The sequence below is a fragment of the Falco cherrug genome, chromosome 9, assembly GCF_023634085.1.
Source record: "Falco cherrug isolate bFalChe1 chromosome 9, bFalChe1.pri, whole genome shotgun sequence".
NCBI classification, from domain to species: Eukaryota; Metazoa; Chordata; class Aves; order Falconiformes; family Falconidae; genus Falco; species Falco cherrug.
The window spans coordinates 54,526,231-54,546,069 of NC_073705.1; the positions used below are offsets into that span (position 1 = coordinate 54,526,231).

Consider the following 19,839-nt stretch of genomic DNA (forward strand, 5'->3'; position numbering starts at 1 on the left):
GCCTTGTGATTTCCTGCAGACATGATCCCTCATTACAGTGATTGTAATTAGTCATTCTGATGTGTTTTTCATCTTCAAGGCACTTTACAAACATAAGGTAACTTGTGCTCATTCCAGTCTTCTTCCCTAGATAAACAATATCATGAACACTGTTGTAGAAAGGAGAAAAAAAAAAAGAGAAAGGGGTCAAACCTCACGTGGAGCCATAAGGAAAGGTCAATGGAGCTACCAGGCTCTACCCGCTGTGAGGATCCGTCACCTTTCAGCCTTAAATTAGGTCACTGCTCAGCCTCTCTTTGCCCCAGCATCTGCCCATTTGTTTTCTTTAAGACTCAAAAGCTCCTTTTCCCTCGCTCAGCCATCCCTGTTTAGTTCCTGGCACATATTTTCTCTTTACTTTGCTCCCTTACTTCAAGAGCAGAAACCTCTGGCCTGCCTCCCTGCAACCTCTTGTAACTATTTTTTCTTGTGCAGCCCCTCATCTCCTCTGCCACCAGCAGATCCCCACGCGTTCAGGCTGCTGCTTTCCATCCCTTTCCTCTCAGTACGCCAGCACAGTTTTTCAGTCCCTCCTTTGGTTTGCAGGACGGGTGCCTTCCACTTGAAAATTAGCTCCTCGTTTCCAGGGAGGAGCAGGGACAGAGAGCAAAGCGGTGGGACCTGAGCCATGTCTTGCTTCTGTGGCATTGGCACGTTACACGTGGGGGGAAGACTAGCTGAGGATTGAGCCTGGCTAAGCTCCAAATTGACAGTTTCTAGGGGGGGAAAAAAGATATTCTAGGTCCCGGTCTGGCGTTTGTGCCACTAAACCACAGGTAGCTGTTCCCAGCCTGACTCCGCAGCCAGTGCTGGCAGCAGTCCCAGTCATCCTGACAGTCATATGAACTCTTCATGTTTTACTCTTGTTCTCAAATCAGCATCTAGAATTCAGAATTTTCCTAAAAGTCTTATTTTTTTTCTCCAAATTTTCCTGATATACTAAGAAATGTGATTTTAACTTGCAGATCAAAAGACAAACAAAATTCAAGCAACATTGATTTTGAGCTTTGAGTGGTGGGATTTCATTTGTGTGTCTTGGAGGACTTTTGGTTTTTAGGGGGTCTGGGCAGGTAAAATATTTCTTGTTCACGTGGTGCTTTAAAGCAATTGGGACTGGGGGGTCTGTACAGGATGGATGCAGGAATCAGCTGTGCACGTGAGGGTTTCCCCAGGAGCGCCATTCCCCTTCTCTCTTCCCAGCCTCCAGCTCCCACCATCGCTGGAAGTTGTGATGCTTCATCTCAAACTCTTTGTTCCCAAGAGGGGGTGTCTTCAGGGAGCGATGGGGAAACGTGTGTTCAGCCCTGTTCCTCACTCAGCCTTCTTTTATCCGACAGCTCTTTGCAGCTGCAGCCATCTCAGCAGGGCGAGGAACATGTGGCCTGATGCTGAGAGGAGAATTAGGTGGTGTGGACAGGGAGTTTAAGCTTCAGATGAAGGGTAATACAAACCGAATGGATTTATAATTCATTCCAAATCTCATTTGTTTAATAAAGTGAGGTCAGCAGTGCCAGTCAAACCTTGCAGCAGGGGCAGATCATCAAGTTTGTTCTTAGATAGCCTGGTGTGCTAATTTAAGCATCTTTTTGGGTTTGAGTGGTTCTTTATATTTAGAGTAGAAGAAAATGAAAAATACACATTTAAAAACATTCTTACTGCTCCTCATTAAGATTGTTGGCTTCTGAAGAGCTGAAGGATATTGTTAAATTTCTTTGGGTCAGTTGAGACGGCTGCTGAACTTCATGGTTGAAAAACAAGAGAGGAAAAAACCCAATGGAAATATAATGAATATTTGTTCAAAGCAATATCTGAGAATTGCTTGTCCTGTCTAATATAGAATATAGGAATTAGAGGGAGAGGGAGGTGATTATAAACTATAGTCAATCAACAGCATTTATCCAGAGTCCCAGGCTCTGGGTTTCTTTGTAGGCAGGCCTACAGAGATTATTGGCTATCTAGCTGAGCTAGCAGGAATCATTTTATTTCTGAAGCAATTTGATCATTTTCCTTGATTTGCATCAAATAGAGACACGTGTGTAATGCTGCCACGGCTCTTTGGCGCGTCAGATGCACAGTGTTTTCAGGCATGTGACACAATGCATTTTGTTGTGTTTGATTCAGATGTATTTTATTCCGATATTGTTGTTTAACCAAGGTATGTAATTCAGGGGTTTTGTTGTTGTTTTGTGATTATTTTTTTTTTCAACAGATGTGGGAAGAGGCCATTGCCTTGGGTAAAGAACTTGCAGAACAGTATGAAAATGAAATGTTTGATTATGAACAACTCAGTGAACTGCTGGTAGGTTTTTTAATGACACAGACACTGCAACAATTTTTTCAGAGTTTAATTTCTAAGCTTTTAAAATTATATTGAAAATCTTTCTTTTGAGAGTAAAATGCAGAAGTAGATGCCTGCTTTGGCTTTGTTGGACAAATGTTGATTAACTGGCTACGACTGGAGTGCCTGAAAAAGGCTGAATTTTATTATTTTTTTTTTTTAGCTGAAAGAAAAATATTTCAGTAATGTTAAGCTGACTTATTTGGGGTATAAAAGGAAATTTGGGATTTAAATATAAATGGGAACATGAAAAAAATCCCCATTCTCTCTCAAGTGTCTTTCCATATTCACATTTCTTTTTTTAGGTATGAATAATCCCCAAGCATTCATGTCTAGAGTCGGTTATTTTTGCCCTGACGTTACCCATTCATTATGCCTGCACCATTTTTTTTCTCCTCCTCTTTTCCAAAGAGATAAATGGCAGCTGTCACTGTCCCTCCAAGCTTCTCAACCGTTTTCACAGGAGTGGGGACGTGATTCCAGTTTGGTTCTGAAAATTCTGGACTTTCAGGGTTTTGATACATTTTACCTTTTCACTTACCAGAGTACATCATCCTTAATTTCTTTGAATTGTTTATCTGCTTTATCCCAGTCTGTCTGAGCTGGGTGTTAATACGGTGTCATTGTGCCCATTTTCTCCACTGACACTGATGCTCAGTTTGAGGGTGGCTAGGAGCCATCTCCCCAGAAGCATCTCCATCCCCATCACCCCAGAATCTCCTTTCTTGGGGAGGAAAGCATAAAGGTAAATACCACTCCTCGCAGTTTTATGGTTTCTTCACTCCTTTACATGCTCTTCATTGGTCCGTGGTTCGGTCCACCAGTTCTCCAGTGCAAAATTTATATCCCTTTCTGATGGTCCTCTATTTGTGGCATTTGAACTGGGTTTTGGATTTGCCTAACAAATCTGGAGCCTGGTTTCACGTTGGTTTTTACTGCAGGAGGTAAGGGATGTATACCTAGAACATTCCTCCGCTGCTAAGGTATGCCCAAAGGTATGCTAAGGTATGTCCTCCTGGGCCTGCTGCCCACACCGCTGTCAAGGAGTTTAGCAGAGAGTATTCTTCATTTCAATATAAAAAGAATCTGGTAGAGATTGTTCCTCAGCTAGAAATGATGCTCATGTGTCAGATATGATTATTCACCAGAGGGTTGCTACTCTCAGAGTCCCTCATTTGTAATTTTCCATCTCCTTTATGCTGGCACATGGGCACATGAACAACTCTGTCGCAGAGCAAGCACCCTTTACTTACCATCCTGTATCCATTTTTAGGAAATAAGTCTGGATTTGCACTTCACCCATTGTAGCTGATGGCCAATAATCCCGAGTCATGTGTTTTCCACCATTTCTTTTGCACAGTAAATACGCCATTGTTTACGTTGGGTGACACGATTCCAGGCAGTGGGATAAACCAGGCAGAGGTCATCTGCGTATGGAAATAAATTTCCTCCCTCTTCTAACAGGGGAGACCCAGAGCTTCCAATTCTCGCATCAGACAACTGAGTTTATCAGTTCTTTATTTATCAGACAGGGGAAACTGAGGGAGATGTCACAGCAATTAGTGCCAGCATGCATTGGGCATTTATCCCTAATAAGGCAGAGAGCAAAATTCACACTCCCGTATGAGTCAGGTCTTGCCTACCCCACCAGAATTCCTTATTGCTGCTGCTGAGTAGCATTAGCATCCTAGCTCTTATTTCTTTCCCCCGTAATAGAATTTAAAAGTTTTTTGTTTCTTTCTGTTCTCCCTATTGTCTCTTTTATTCAAGTAATATTAAATATTAGACTCTAAGACAATTCACAAATGACAAAATAGTTTTGCTACAGGTGAACTGAGAAATATACGACAGATCTGGGTCTTTCTAGTCTTCTTGCCATTTACTGTTATCTGTCGTGTGGGAGCAGTAATAAACTTCCTCCCAAATCAGAATTCATTCTCTCACAGAAAGGACTAAAAATAAGTTAATGAACAGCTCGTCTGAAGCTGCACATTTGTTATTATTTCATCATTTGAGAAAAAGAAGGATTCCTCTTCGAAAACAGACGGCATCTGACATGCGCGTATTTATTCCAAAAGTTACATTTTTCTGCAATTCTCAACTGTGTGCTTTCCGTACGCAAATAAATAGTTGTAAATATGGGGGAAAAAAGTAGCAGAAAAAATGTAATGAAATGTAACAGCTGGAAACTGAGAAGTCAGCACCATCGAGATGAGCTGGCTCCGGTGGTATGTGCTTCATCGTTCCAGTGCTTCAGCACCGGCAGTGCCCCGACCAGGAGTTCAGGCTGCCTTGCAAATGCTTGACCTTCATCAAAATGGAGATATTGGATCGGGAAAAGTGAGGTTCACCGAGATAAGGATAAAAACAATGGCTACAGAGTCTAGTATTTCAAAATATTAGCATGTATCTGATCAAAAGGGGAAGCAAAGGGGCAGATGAAACATGGACATCTTTACGTTAGCGATACACATAAAAGAGATCTAGATCTTAAGTATAAGGAATCTCCTTAAAGTTTAGGTCTTTAAAATTCCTCCTATTTATTTTGCAGAGAAAGCAAGCCCAGTTCTATGAAAACATTGTGAAAGTGATAAGACCAAAACCAGACTATTTTGCTGTTGGATACTACGGCCAGGGATTTCCGACATTCATAAGGGTAAGCATCCACCTTTTTCCACAGATGATAGCAAAGCTTCTTGCTTGGGAAATATCCCTCAGTTGTGGAGAAAGTCCATTATTGTGTGTCAGTGTGTTATTTACAGTCTAGCTAACATTTATGGTTGTTTCTTAGGTGTATAAAACAAACATTGTTTTTTCCTTTCCAGTTTCTAATATGGAATAGTTGAATTTTAGTAGAGATTCTTTTTCTTCATACATATCCAATACTTTATACTTCTTCAGGGTATGGATATACCACCCAATCCATAAATCAGGGTAATAACCAGCGCCGTCTGAAACAGTGACTTTTTTGTCTGACAGGTGCATATATATATATGTCTGTGTGTGTGTGTATGGGTATGGTAGAGAAGCCTTTTTTGTATGTGAGCATGTTTTCATGTGAGTGTCCTTTCCAGCATAATCACTAAGCTGAAGCTGAATATCAGAGATCTGTGTGATACCTTTAAAAAGCAATCTTTTGCATTGATTTTCCCGAGTCATCTGTCAATTTACAGCATGTGTCACTTAGTTGGTGCCAGTAATGTAAGTCTGGCAGCATTTTAGAGTTTTTCCACTGGTTACAGGATTGTTATGGAGTTGAATCAGTGGCTAAAGAAGGGCGGGGGGGTGGGTAACAAGTCTGAGTTGCATCTGTGTCGTGATTCTTTGGACTGGGGCACTGGGCAGTCAGTGACATGGAAATAACACGTTAGCTATTTATTTATTTAGCTGCTGTGCTGCTCGTGTCTGCCTTCAGAGCTGAGGATTTTCAGTTTGGAAGGAGACTGTCTCCCTGTGGAAGAGTTACAGTCAATTAAGGCAGGTCAAGAGACAGAAGGCTAACGTTATTACTATTATTTTCAGATTATTCTCTCAGTCCAGGAGACTCAGAGAGATTTAGTCTCAGGCCAGGGGCTGGTGGTGGGTTTCCTCCTAGAAATACTCAGTTAGGAGATGTGTTCCTGTTTATAACTGAGTGATTCCATATTAACTCTCTCAGGTTAAGCCATAATAAACACCAGGCACAAACCCAAGCTTACGCTCAAGCCAAGCTCACTGGATAAATCCAGGGAGAGCTGATACAGCTGGCTTCGTCAGGTTACTTGTGGTCGGCTGGTCTTTCATGGTGTATTAAAATGAAGTAGGGAAAGGCTTTAAAAAATCCCAAGGAATAAAACGTGTGTACGTTCATTTGGAAAAAGCCTCCATTGCAACCAACGAACTAAAGCCCTTGTGGAGAAGCTGAAATTCTTGAATCATCCCCAAAAGCAGCAAATACATATGGCTTTCCCTACACCCTGGGATGCTGTACTACAGGTGTACTCGTACCATTTGTGCCCCCTGGGAAGTGCAACAAATTATCAGTTCTTTGTGGCAGTCAGGAATAAAGCTGGCCCCAGGGTAAGAGTGTGTTTTGCAGCACCCATTGCATGCAGCCCTTCAAGCAAAAACTGGGAGATGAGCTCTCGTGTGTTAGCCCGCTGCTCGGTCTCCAGATTGGGGCTGGGCAACTCATGCCAAAGGGACCCTGAGCCTGCTGGAAGGTGGCAGGGTCACTGGTGCCCAGAGCCACCCAACGTGAGTGAAATGCAATTCTGCAACCTGGCAAAGCCGTGTGGTAGTAACAGATGTAAAACCACGATAACGTGCAAGCTGCTGTGTGGAGCAAAAGACCGAGTCGAGAGAGATTCAATGCAGAAAACCTAAGAATTGGTTTTGCTGTTTGAAATACGTGTAAAGTAATTTACATGCAATAGCTTTTCTCAAGCATCAAACAGCAAAACCTGTCTGTGGCATGTTAAGTAAAAAAACTTTAATAAGATTTCTGTAAAAGGTTTACTAACAGTTTCTTAAGCTTCACCAGGAAAAAAAAACCATTTAATATCCAATGAGGAGTCACTGTTAAGATTGGCTAATCCTTTCCTCTAGAAAATTATTTAATTAGTATGATATTGTAGTGAAGGAAGACTTGCATTTTCAGGAATCTTCAAAATGATGAATGTACAATAAAGTCACTGATAACTTTTCAAAGGGACGAGCTGGAATTTTGTCACATGTACCGTCACTCTCAACAGAGAGCACGTTACCCCCTAGAAAGACCAGGAACATCCCGCAAGCAGGAGCTGCTCAGCAGCGAGGGGTTGCCCTGGAACAGCAGCGGGCAGAGTGGACCCTTCTGGCCGAGTGAGCGGGGGGCCATGGGCCAGGCTGACCCAGCCTTGGACCCAACCCTGGGCATACAGGCCAGAATGCAGAGAGCACAACACAGCCTTCCCGTTAAGTGCTGTGTTAATCGCAGCATGGTGGGGGCTGGAGGGGCCCTCTGGAGCCCACCCCGTCCCACCCCCTGCTAGAGCAGGGTCCCCCAGAGCAGGCTGCACAGAGCCGCGTCCAGGCAGGTTGGGGTGTCTGCAGAGCAGGAGAACGCCACAGCCTCTCCGGGCAGCTGTGCCCGTGCTCACCCTCACAGCGCACAAGTTCTGCCCCACGCTCAGATGGAAGCCCCTGTGCTGCAGCCTGTGCCCGATGCCCCTTGTCCTGTCGCTGGGCACCGCTGAGAAGAGCCTGGACCCATCCTCCTGGCACTCGCCCTTAAGATCTTTGTAGGCACTGGTGAGATGCCCTCTCCCTCTTCTCTTCTCCAGGCTGAACATGCCCAGCTCTCTCAGCCTTTCCCCATAAGGCAGATGCTCCGGTCCCCTCATCACCTTGGTACCCTCCACTAGCCCCTCTCCAGTAGCTCCCTGTCTCTCGAACTGGGGAGCCCAGCACTGGACCCAGCACCCCAGATGTGGCCTCACCAGGGCAGAGCAGAGGGGGAGGATAAACCAATTAGTCAAAGGGATGCAAGGCAGAGTAGTGTTAATCTGATATATTAATATTGAACTGCTTTTTCTCTTCACAAGTGTGAAGGACTGGGGGTTTTTAAGTGTGGGGAAACACCATGCTTTACAAAAGCTGTGTGGATTGGTCAGTTTGCAATAAATGAACAATAAAAACTCTGAAAAATAGGCTATAAATGCCTTGCTGATTGAGAAAATCCTCAACACAAACTTCTTCTACTGCACTGTTCCCTTTGAATTATATATACATTAATTACAGGTATATGTACACTTCTTAGGTGTCTGCTCTTTCTTCTTTTTTTTTTTTTCTTTCCCTAAACAGAGAGTATTCATGCCTCTACTGTGCATTTCAAAAGGCACCACTGCAGTACTAAGCCCAACTGGGCAAACATAAACTGTTCCAGTTTTCTACCCCAGCCATAACTCCCTTTTTCTAATAAGTGCTGTATAATTTTTTCACCAAATGTTCAGTTTGAGATGAGATGATACCAAAACTTTCATATGTTTGACCAGTTAAAAAATGCAAGTAGCCTTTTACATTTTTCTTTAGAATTTAATGTGCTTGTTCAGTATATAAATGGACTGTATAAAATATATCTTAATTTTCATTATGGTTAGAAGAAGAAACCAATACTTAGAAATACAATATACTGAATTTGAAAGTTATGCTGTGTGCAGACAACTGTACAATGGCAGAAATCTAATCAACTAATATGGAGGCCAGGGTGTATCAATATTTCTGAAAGAGTCAGGATCTTTGGACTTTCCTCCTAAAATCAGCATTGTTTTCTGTTTATGCTGTTCCCTGCTACTCTTGCTTGCTCACCTCAGTGCTTTTTATAAATGTTTGTGCATCAAAAGCCTACCTCTTTTTATTTAAACCAATTCTAACATTAGCTGAGGACGGTGGATGAGAGGAATTACGGAGGGAGATCTTGAATTTGGTAGAGGACGTAATTTCTCTTAATATGTTTTCAATGGGCACCTATTTTATAGATCTTGGAAATAATGTATTTGGATCCTGTCGAATTGAACGTGGTTTGTACTTACGCCTAAAGGTGTGTGCTGTATGGTCTCATTGCTGAATTGCAGGCAAGGAAATCCACTTGTGCTTTATTGAAGTGGCATAAAAGATTTGTAAACTATCGATTATATTGTAACGTGAGGAATGTAAAATTTCTCACTTAACAGCATTGGAGTCAATGCTTCTGAGATCCCAGTTCATTACTGTGGACACTGGTCTTAGGATTTCATCTCTCAATTTGTTTCCAGAACAAAGTCTTCATTTACCGAGGAAAGGAGTATGAACGCCGCGAAGACTTTGAAGCAAGGTTATTGACTCAGTTTCCAAACGCCGAAAAAATGAAGACGACGTCTGCACCGGGTGATGACATCAAAGGCTCCTCCGGCCAGTGTATCCTTGGGTTGTACGTGGCTCCTGCAGCCGCACGCGTTGAGTATTTACAGCCAACGCGAGCAGGAGACTGTTGCACTTCTGCCTTTGTGGGTGTAACGCGTTCATTTGGTTGTTCTGTGTCTTTTTTTTGTGTGCCCTTTTTTTTGTCCCTTTTTTTGTGTGCCCCTGAGCTGCCCCTGTGTGACGGAGATTCGCTGTTCGGTTCTTAACCCCTGTGTTCAGATATTCAGTGCTTTACTGTAAAGCCAAAACTGGATTTACCGTCTAAATTTCACAGGCCGGTGTCAGAACAGATCGTGAGGTGAGTTTGGGTTGGTTTTGAAATTTCAGTCCGTCTCCTTTATAATAATTATTTAAACTGGTTCCTGTTGTTGTATAACAAATCTGTACACGGTCAAGGACGGCAGTAATTGTGATGACATTTCATAGGTATTCTTAATATTAGCAGAGATTCCGTCGAACCCCCTGGAAAACCATGATCCCATAAACATGTTATATTTATGCATAAGTGTTTGGGTTTTTTTCTAGTACTAGAGTTTAGCAGCAATTCCTAAACAGATGGCATTTGGTATTGATTGTCCTTTTCCCTTTTTTCAGTTTCTATAGGGTGAATGAAGTCCAACGGTTTGAGTATTCACGCCCTGTTCGGAAAGGAGAGAAAAACCCAGACAACGAGTTTGCGGTAAAAAAAAAGAAAGAAAGAAAGAAAGAAAGAAAGAAAGAAAGAAAGAAAGAAAGAAAGAAAGAAAGAAAGAAAATAGAATACTTTTGGAGTTTGCTTGTTTATTCCCCTCTATTTTGAGAATCTGAAACATTCATTATGCTTTGGTTGTTGAAAAATAAATGCTAGGTTTAAATGTGATTATTTTTCATAGAAATTCAGTTAAACCAATTTATCGTTTTCTGGTTTATACCACTAGAAAAAATGGACAAAGCTGTTTTTGCTTTGTTAAAAACCAGCTGTTTTGAGAAATTTTAAAATGGCTATACCTGAAAAGATAGATGTCTCTTGTGAAATCTTGTCTTTCCATGAAGATTCTAGTCAGGCATCTAAAAATCTTTTTGCAGTAATACCATTTTTTTTTTACTAAACCATATGTTTCATCTAATGGTCAATAAAATTCCCTTTGAGCACAGCTTGTATTCATCAAAACGTTTACAACAGGTTACATCAAGTTGATTGCCTTTTTTTTATAGCCACCATTTTATTCACAGGGGTTCTAGTGGGCGCAGTTAGTAGTAAAGTAGTAGTAGTAATTAAAGTAATAAATTAATGCATCATTTCTTGAGCAAAGAACTCGGTTTTCTGTGTAGTAGCAGGTTCTAATCTACTAAACGTGCCAATAAATGCTGAGTACTTGGTTTCCTACAGCTAAGACTGGGTATTCATTCAGAGACTCCTTTTAGTGTATGTGACTTCCCTTGATGGCTGTTATATCAAAAATTTATAATTTACTAATCTATGTGGGTTTAGCTGAGGTGGTAGGAGATCCTATTTTTCTAAAAGCATAATGCTAGACTGGAGCACTACAGTTCACGATACCTTTTGAGTATAGATAAAAAAAATTTAGGTGTATCTAAATCACGTTGAAATTACTTCTTCTGTTAATGGAGGATGGAATAAACAATTCCGTTTTTAAAAAAACTCATAATAAATAAGAGGAACCACCAACGTATGCCAGTTGTAACCAAATCGGATCAGGAAATGCCTTTGACATTGGTTATGAACCAAATACACACATGTGGAGGAAGAGATGTTAATTCACGCATCCTTCCATTCAATCCAGTGAGACGTTACAACGAAGCCATTGCAGGTTACAGCTCAGGTGAAATCACAGAATCACAGATTCAGGTCAGGATGGGACCTTGGGTCCAACCCCGGCCCCAGGCAGGGCCAGCTCTGGGTCAGACCTGGCTGCTCAGGGCTTTACCCCAGCGGGTCTTGAAACCTCTGAGGATGGAGACAGCACCACCTCTCCGGGGAACCCAGCTCCCCTGCCCTCCTGGGGCAGAAGCTTTCCCCATATCAAGATGATGTGGTTTTGCAGAGGATGGTACTTAAAAGCCCTTGTGGGAAAAATGGCAGTCTGGTAAAACCGGTGGATTTTTCACATAGCGTTCTCCTTTGGTAAGAGAGCAGTTGTCCTCTACTAAATGATGTATCAAATTTGAACCAGTGCCACCCCATCCCCTCCCCAAGCAGATACCCCCTGAAGTTCCCCCCGGCTTCATAATGTCTGTCGTACTGTGGTTCCTTTTCCTGGTGATAATGTTCTAAGGCTTCGCTTAAGATAAAAGCTATCCATCTGATAATGCGCTGTTTATGTGATGTTTGCAGAATATGTGGATTGAGAGAACCATCTATGTGACAGCGTATAAATTACCAGGGATTCTGAGGTGGTTTGAAGTCAAATCAGTTTTCATGGTAAGATCAATTTGGCTTTATTGAGATCGCATAAAAGAATGGGGCTCTTAAACAGCCAGGGAGCGTTTGGATTTCTGTGTGACTGCGCTTCAGGTCTGTGAACAAGCAATCGATGGGACTGTATCTGGCATGCTAAGGCAAGGGGAAATTGCTTGCTGAGGATGCTGGTTATTGATGGAGGGTGACTCAAGTAACGCTTTCCCACTCCTGAGAAGGAAATGTGGGCTGACTTTTCCTGGCCTTTCGGGCAAGGGCCCATCGGATGCTTGAAGTGCTGCTGGGAAGCGTTCCTGGCTTTCAGCAGGTGACCATTGCAGCCTGTGGTGTGAGCCTTGTGCCCGAAATCAAAAGAGACCCGAGGTGTTTCAGGGGAACCCTGCCACATCAAAATAAAACTAGTCTGAATTTTGGAAAAGAGGGATTTGGGTGGTTTGATGGTAGTTTATTGAAAATATACCATCAATCAGATGCGTTGTATGTGTTTGCATTTTTTCTATGCTTATCCTTTGTGACTGAAGGTCGGTTTTGTTTCTTTTCCAGAGTTAGCTAAAATATACCCCTAGCAACCTCGCAGAGTAACTCTGAAGTACGCCCTTCTCTGTTCTACCATTTAGAGTGTTTAGATAAGACATACCCATTAAATGCCTTTAAGATTAAATTATTCTTAGCGCAGCTGTAATTTTTAAGTAGCAATAAAAACATTGTTACTGCAGTTTATAAATCTCTCGTGAGGCTTATTTTTAAAGGAAAAGAACAATTTGCATATGATTAATTAAAACCTTTTTCATTGCTCCATTGAGGTTATGTTGGACAGTTGTATTTAGATGAACAGAAGTAATGCAGAAAATTACTATGGTATCTATAGTAACAGAATATGAATGTGATGTTTGACAGTAACAGGCAGCTGAATAAAACGCATTGAATTTTTAATGAATTTTGTGTTTTCAATATAATCCTGATAGAGAAGATTGTATTTATCTTCATGATTGCAAAAAAGTGTTGTTTGTAAAGGCTGGAAAATCTGATGAAAGTCTCTTTTCCTTATGAGTTAAGAGCACAGCCTGACAGGCTGCTTTATGCAGGCAATTTGTATACACGCACCTTTAACGCTATGCTTGTCATCGAAATGTGCATAAATCCTGGCAGAGTGCTTTCTATAAGCTTTTTGTAAGTAAGGCTTATATTGGGCGCATAGTTGAAAAATTATACCAGAATAGAACTTAATAATATGTGGGAAGATGGCAACGAATACCTTTTGACCTAGCTCTAGCACAGTTACCGCAAAATTGGTATTGACTTTCTTCAAGATTCCTGCCAGCTAAAATGCTGGAAGCACGATCACAAGGTTTACATCCCTGTAATGCTAAATTTTGATTATAGATACAGATATTGATGTTTTACTAAACAGGATGAATTAAAGTAGCTTTGCACATTTCATATTTTATTGATGGACCTGGAATATCTTTAAAGGAAGAGGTGAGATCATATCAAATCAGTGCTGAGAGAGAACCGAGTAATTTAATAAATGCAGTGTATTATGTTACATAACCCATAGGAACATGCATAATTTCCCTAAATCTGATTGCTTTTAGAATTCTTTCTGAGTACTTTTACCTAAGCCTTTTTCAATCGGTTCATTATCTGCAAGGAATCTGTTGTACACATTCATTATTCTGTACCTGATTTGTTTTAGCCGGACACAAGTGGTTTCAGGGGAAAAATTTGCTGAGGCCAGCCAGTGACTTAGAAACTGGATTTTTGAATTGCACTTAGTTTAAAAAGGACAAATGCTAATCTTCCTTCTGTTTTAATGTTTCATTTTCTAGTGTTGCAAATGTATAGCATTTCTGTTTGCTCTGAATAGGTGGCGTAGTGTCCGGAGTTAGCAAGGTACTTGGAACAAGGCTCATGATTTACAAGTATAGGTATTTTTAATAAATAGCTTTCAGTAAGTTCCAAAGCACAGTATACAGTATTAGGATGGGAACTGCAATTCTCCATCTGCTTTTAAAAAATTAGAGGGGGGATTGTAAGAGTAGTAAAAGAAAGGAGAATGAGAAAGAAAGCCATGATTGCCGATACACAAAAGTCAAAAAAGATGTCTGTCAGCTCAACGAGTGCTGATTTCTGTAGATATTCAAGAGCATTAAAAGCAATGGTTCATCAACAAGTTATTGCGTAGTGATAAGGCCATTAATACAAATGACAGAATCCTAAATTTAGCTTACAGTGTTCGTGACAGTTCTTGCCGGATCAGCGGTTGAATACGGTCTCACTTTCCCGGTCCAGATTTGGTGGGTAGCGCGTTCGGCTCTGACCTGCCGCTGTCCTCTGGCCGAGGGAGCCTGGGCTGCCCCGCAGCCACCGCAGCACCGCGGCCGGCTGCTTCCTTCCAGAACAATTCACCGGGCAGACATTTAAACATGCTAATTAAAACATCCTAGATGTAATCAGATGGCAGGTGTAAGAGTAGCAACTACAGAGATTTGATTATAAGTGCTTCTCAGAAACATGGTAAGCAACTGATAGCCAGGTAGAAGTGCTTCTTTGTTTATGTAGCATTTATGTAAATTAGGGTGTAATCAAATATACACTTGCGTTTTCCTCGCAGGCCTCGATTAACCTTCCTTTTCTGATCCTACCACATCATTTTTTTAATGTAAGTAGGTTATGTCTTCCGCTGAAGACTGTCTACACTCTGGATCACTGCAAGTTAGCAGTTTTTAGCCTATTCACTCAATGTACGTATTTTAGCAATATTTTAAGTATTGTAATACTGCGTTTACAACATGAGCAGCTGACATGCAGAAAAACAGTATCTGATCATAAATAGTAGTTGGAGATTAGTCAATTAAAATAAAGCAAGTTCTACACAGTATAAGAGCTAATCCACCCCATGAGGACATCTGAGGAGCTCCCCTCATTGAAGTCCAGGCTATGTGAGGAAGAAAATTTCTTACTTCAGGTTATCAACTTTCAGATGAAGAAAATGCAACCTTGTGGGAAAAAGCACAGCAGATAGCTTAAAAGTCATCTCTTCAACATATTAAACATGATTTCCTTGGAAATATGCTAAAATAATCACTGCAAAAACATCTTCTTGATTTTTGAGCTCCTTAGGATTACATTTTCCATCAGAAAATCCACATTAAGTTATCATTTCTTTCTTGCTGTTACATTAAGCTGGATCTTCTTTGTACTGCTAAAACTCACTGACTCGTAATCTCTCATGTTCTCCATAATCCTCCAAAAACCTCACGTGATTCCTGTCAGAGCCTTTCTAAATGTTTTGCTGTTGTGCTGAGATGTAGTCTGTCCTACAGCAGCAAAATGCATTTGACTTTCTCCGCTGATATTGATTATTGTATCAGTTCCTGTGGTGTACAGATACCCAAAATCTAAACGCCTGAAACCACCCTTTCTGTTAATGATTGGTTAAAATATCTTTTGTTCTGAAATTCCTGGAATGTTTCTAATAGTGGTGGTTTGGTGGACAGCCAGTTCTGCGTCAGGTTAAAAACTCTCCTCCTTGATTAAAACTTCCTTTTGTTTTTATTTTAGGTTGAAATTAGTCCACTGGAAAATGCAATAGAAACCATGCAGCTGACAAATGATAAGATCAATAATATGGTTCAACAGCATTTAAATGATCCAAATCTACCCATCAACCCCCTCTCGATGCTCCTGAATGGCATTGTGGATCCTGCAGTCATGGGAGGGTTCACAAACTATGAGAAGGTAGCGTCAAAATTCTCTCTCCTGCAATGTTTCACCTCTTGGAGCCTGCACTGCCCTGGCGTGCTGCGGGGCGGGCGGCTGTTCGTATAGAAATAGCACATGTGTTTCCCCTCCTCTGGGCTTTGTAGGGTGATGCTTAAAACTTCAGATTTGTAATGTCTTTCTGATATTTATGGATACGTTTGTGTCTTTCTACATTTGAAGTAAGAGTTCATCGCATCGTAGAATCACAGAACTGTTTGGGTTGGAAGGGACCTTGAAGACCATCTCGTTCCACCACACGCACCCCCCATGGGCAGGGACCCCTCCCAGCAGCCCAGGCTGCTCCCAGCCCCATCCAGCCTGGCTCAGTTGGTTGATATGTTTATCAGCAAGAGTAATTATGTAGGGATGTGGTGGACAATTACTAGAGACCAAGACTGATGACATTCTCCATGTGTGCTCTGATGTGCTTGGGCATTGGAGCTGAAGCAGGAATTTCTGGGTGAACTTCAGTGCCCAAAGTAACCGACTGCAATTCTCTCCCTTGCTTTCCAGTGCAGGAGTTTTTAAAGGATGAATCAAATGGTAGAGACTTATGAGATACCAGTCACTTGCAAATATGTCTACATAATCTTAGCGGCATGTTTACAACATTAGCTTTTAAAGTTATGCGGGATAAGATACTAACATTGGGAAACCATAAACGCTGTATCTGTTATTTATGTTGTGAACATTAATAATATTTTTATATTTTTTTATTTTATAATTTAAAATTATTTTATAATTTTAATTAATCATGCACAAACAACATGTGTGTTGTAACATAATCAGAGAAGTTACATGCTGATGGACATGTTTATCCCTGAAGGACCCTTTATGTCCTTCTCTCAGCCATTTCATCTACTAAAAGTTCTTACACCCTGGGAACTGCTAGGAGGACATCTCAGAGAGCACAGAGCCTGGGCCAAGTCCTCTGTAGGGTGACCCTTGAGATTTGGTCTCAATCACCATGCGCTCATCTGCCTACTTTACTGGTTGCAAGAGATTAATGTCTTAATCTCAAAACCTTGTTACATTCTATGTCTCTTTCCCAGATTTTCATTTTGTATTTGGAGCTGTTGCTGCTATTTTGCAAAACTTTTTGTTTGATTCATTTATCTTTGCTGTAGGTAATTCTTCTATGGTAGTACAGGTTGATTCATTTTCTGCAGTAACTGCTCATTTCTCTCTCTTCACTAGGCCTTCTTCACTGAAAAATATATTCATGAGCATCCAGAAGATCATGACAAGATTGAAAAACTGAAGGACCTGATCGCTTGGCAGGTAAAGAAACCTTAAGTCAGATTGGTCTGGGCCAACTGCTGTACAAAGGCAGTTTCATGTCACTTTTGAGAACATTCTTTGCCATTTAAAACTGCCCTGGAACTGGAACTAAAGTTCATCTTTTCAAATGCGACATAATTTGTCATTTGATAAACCCACAAGGAACAAACATGATCAACTTGGGTTTTTCTTTTCCTTTTTTAATTTATAACCCTAATACCGTGAAAATGTCCCATCTATATCAAATTTGAAAATATTCTGTAATAATGTTGGTTGGTAATACTGGCCGTTTAGTTTTGCATTTTCATTTTATGAGGCTGATGTCAGAAATTCTTCTCGGACAGTAAGCTGAAATGCCCAGCCCTGAGTGCCTCCTCCCACTTGCAGGCACTGGGATGGGTTTTAGTTACCTATTCACTTCTTTCTTCAACCAACATATTTTCCATTTATTAAGTACTTTCGAAGTACACTTACGGTTCCTTTTAGCACAGAATACTACATGTGAGAGTTGCAAAAATTAATTTGCATGCAAAATTCATCTAGATGCTCACATAGTTCATTTGCTGTGTAATTTAACATGGCACGAAAGCATCAGTGATGCACAACGCATGTGAATTCCCTGGTATTTTTATGACATGTTAGCGTAGAAACCATTTAAATGTGGGGTCACATAGGTAGTAATTGCTAAACTGGGACTGGAAGGCAGGTTTCCAGCCCTGTGCTCGACACAAAGCAGGAGCCCTCCTGCGTGAAGAGCTGCATTTACAGGTACCAAAGAGTATTTTTCAGGACAAACAAGAAACAATTCCAGTTTTGTTCCATAGTTGTTGACCAGGCCTTTTCCAGTGGTCTCAGGATAATTTCATGGTAACTAAAAAAAATACCAACGACTGGAAATGTTTTTCCCACAGAAGAAGAAAGTGCATAATTGTCTTTTTATATTCAGCTCTCTCTTTATAATAAAGGGAGTCATTTACATTTCTATTGGTTTCAATCTTAGAGGTAGTAGAACCAAAGATGCAGAATCCAAAAAAAAACCAAACAAAAAACACCAAACCAAAAACCAAACCACCACACCACCACCAAACCACTGAAGACCCTAAAACTATCACTCTTTTGGTCTGGGGAAAAAAAAGTATTTATTTATTTATTTGGTGGTTTGGTTATTTATTTATTTATTTTCTTGTGAGCTGTTACAGAAGATTAGATTTTAGGAGCTTTAAGTTTTATAGAGGAAGATAATTTTATCCCAGAAGACTTAACTTCACGTCAGCTCTTCGTCTTTGCCTCTGATAGCGATACTTCAAATGAATTACAAACACACTTTTCCTCAGCCAAGATTCACTTTGGTGACATTCGTGTATTAGAATAATATTACTATTTGAAAATATGTATGAGAGCTAATCACACTGTATTTTAATTATTCAGTGGTTTTAAATACATAATTTCCCATCAGTATTGATAGCAACCAGAAAAAAAAAATAAAAAAAAAAGAGAAAGAAAAGGTAGGAAAAGATAGAAAAACTATTTTTATATCTGAAAAATCTTTTTACTAAAAGGTCTAACCCTTTCACTGTGGAAATCGGTGCTTTTAAATTACCTTAGCTGTTTCATATACATTTAGTCTATCCTAAGATTTAAACCTCGCCTCAAATTGTTTTCAGTTGTCAGAGCAGAGGTAGCTGAGGAGACGGGAGCAGGATGGGGAGCTGGCTGCCAGCATCCGCTGGTGTCAGGGGAGGGAGTTGTTATGGAAACTTCCCAAAGTGAGGCAGTGGTCTGAATTCATCATGGGCTTGACAGTGATTGAAAGCGAAAATGAGTTTTCATTTTTCAATAATGTGGGGCTTGGAGTTTTGCAATCACACAGAGATTTTCTTTATGCTGTATAAATCAATCTGGATATATGAAAGAGTAGCCTGACAATCGTATTATCACCTGACTCATTAAATTTAGGGGGGGTTCTATCTCCTTATCTTTTCCTCCATTGTGCTGTGGAATTCATGCTCTTCAGGATATTGTCCTTTTATAATTCCTGTGAACTTTATGTATAAGTTTCTTTCTATTATTTTTTCAGATAAATATAATGAGTAGAGCAATGTCCATTTTTGTCCATCTTAGTGCTTTTCCAACTTAGAAAAAAATGCTTCCATGCAACTACATCATTTCAAACGGATCTTTCATTTTAACATGAAGATAATGAAATGATTGATTGAAATTATGGTAATGACATGAATAATCAATGAAGTTAATTGGTCTGTATTTAGCTAATATATTTACAGCATGCCAAAACTAGTATGTCACATAAAAATCTTGTGCTGCTTCTATATAGCTGAAAGAATTTTAGCATAGATTTTACAATCATATTTTATGATACCATTATTATGAAAGATTTTCTTTTTAAGATTTAAGATTAATAATTCAAATCTATGTAGCTTTTTGGTTCTTTTCAGCCAAGCGTATCAAGATCTTAAAAAAAAAAAAAAAGAAAAAAAAGAAAATCAGGGAATAATTTTAAGTTGCAGTGAAAGTGTATAAAATTTTAGTATCGACAAAGATTAGAGTTACAAAATAGTGTTATGTGGAGCTGGTTTCCTTTCTCGTTCAGCTCATTCATTTCTAGCTCAGCTACTTACGTTACCTTTACTGTTTTGTTCATCTGTCCAAAGTTGAGGATGCCCTGTAGGGTTTTTTGAAATAGAGCCCTAAGCAAACCCCCCCATTGCTTCAAAGCCAAACGAACTGGCAATATAGTGAACGTGGCAAAATTCTGCCTCTGTCTCCACATCCGACAAAGATTCCTACCGGTTTAAAATTCAGTGTCGCTCGTCACCAGATTTCCCTGTGTGGATGTCTGGAAAAGAGGTGTCAGAAGAGTTTGGAATTTAGTAGAGGACGGTGAAGCAGAAATGGTATAACAGTATGAAGGTATTTTCTCTCCGTACTTAATAAATATTTAAAGGATTAAGTGGTCTTGGACAGGGAGACCAAATACCGTGACTCAGAAATCTCACAGAAGTTCTATAGCAAAGCCGCGGGAAGTTTATTAAATTCAGCTTCTTTAAAGGAATAGCAA

At 40.4% G+C, this 19,839-nt stretch overlaps 1 protein-coding gene across 2 annotated transcripts in view; it reads left to right on the forward strand.

The window, feature by feature from the left end:
- The window catches only part of DOCK1 (dedicator of cytokinesis 1), a 319,193-nt gene that overhangs the window by 267,933 nt on the left and 31,421 nt on the right, over nucleotides 1-19,839 (forward strand). For both annotated transcript variants that reach the window (XM_055719977.1, XM_055719978.1), the window contains exons 39-46: nucleotides 2,249-2,338; nucleotides 4,929-5,033; nucleotides 9,151-9,292; nucleotides 9,518-9,596; nucleotides 9,893-9,977; nucleotides 11,634-11,720; nucleotides 15,282-15,458; nucleotides 16,680-16,763. In XM_055719977.1, the coding sequence (XP_055575952.1) occupies nucleotides 2,249-2,338; nucleotides 4,929-5,033; nucleotides 9,151-9,292; nucleotides 9,518-9,596; nucleotides 9,893-9,977; nucleotides 11,634-11,720; nucleotides 15,282-15,458; nucleotides 16,680-16,763 (849 nt within the window). The remainder of the gene's footprint in view (nucleotides 1-2,248; nucleotides 2,339-4,928; nucleotides 5,034-9,150; nucleotides 9,293-9,517; nucleotides 9,597-9,892; nucleotides 9,978-11,633; nucleotides 11,721-15,281; nucleotides 15,459-16,679; nucleotides 16,764-19,839) is intronic.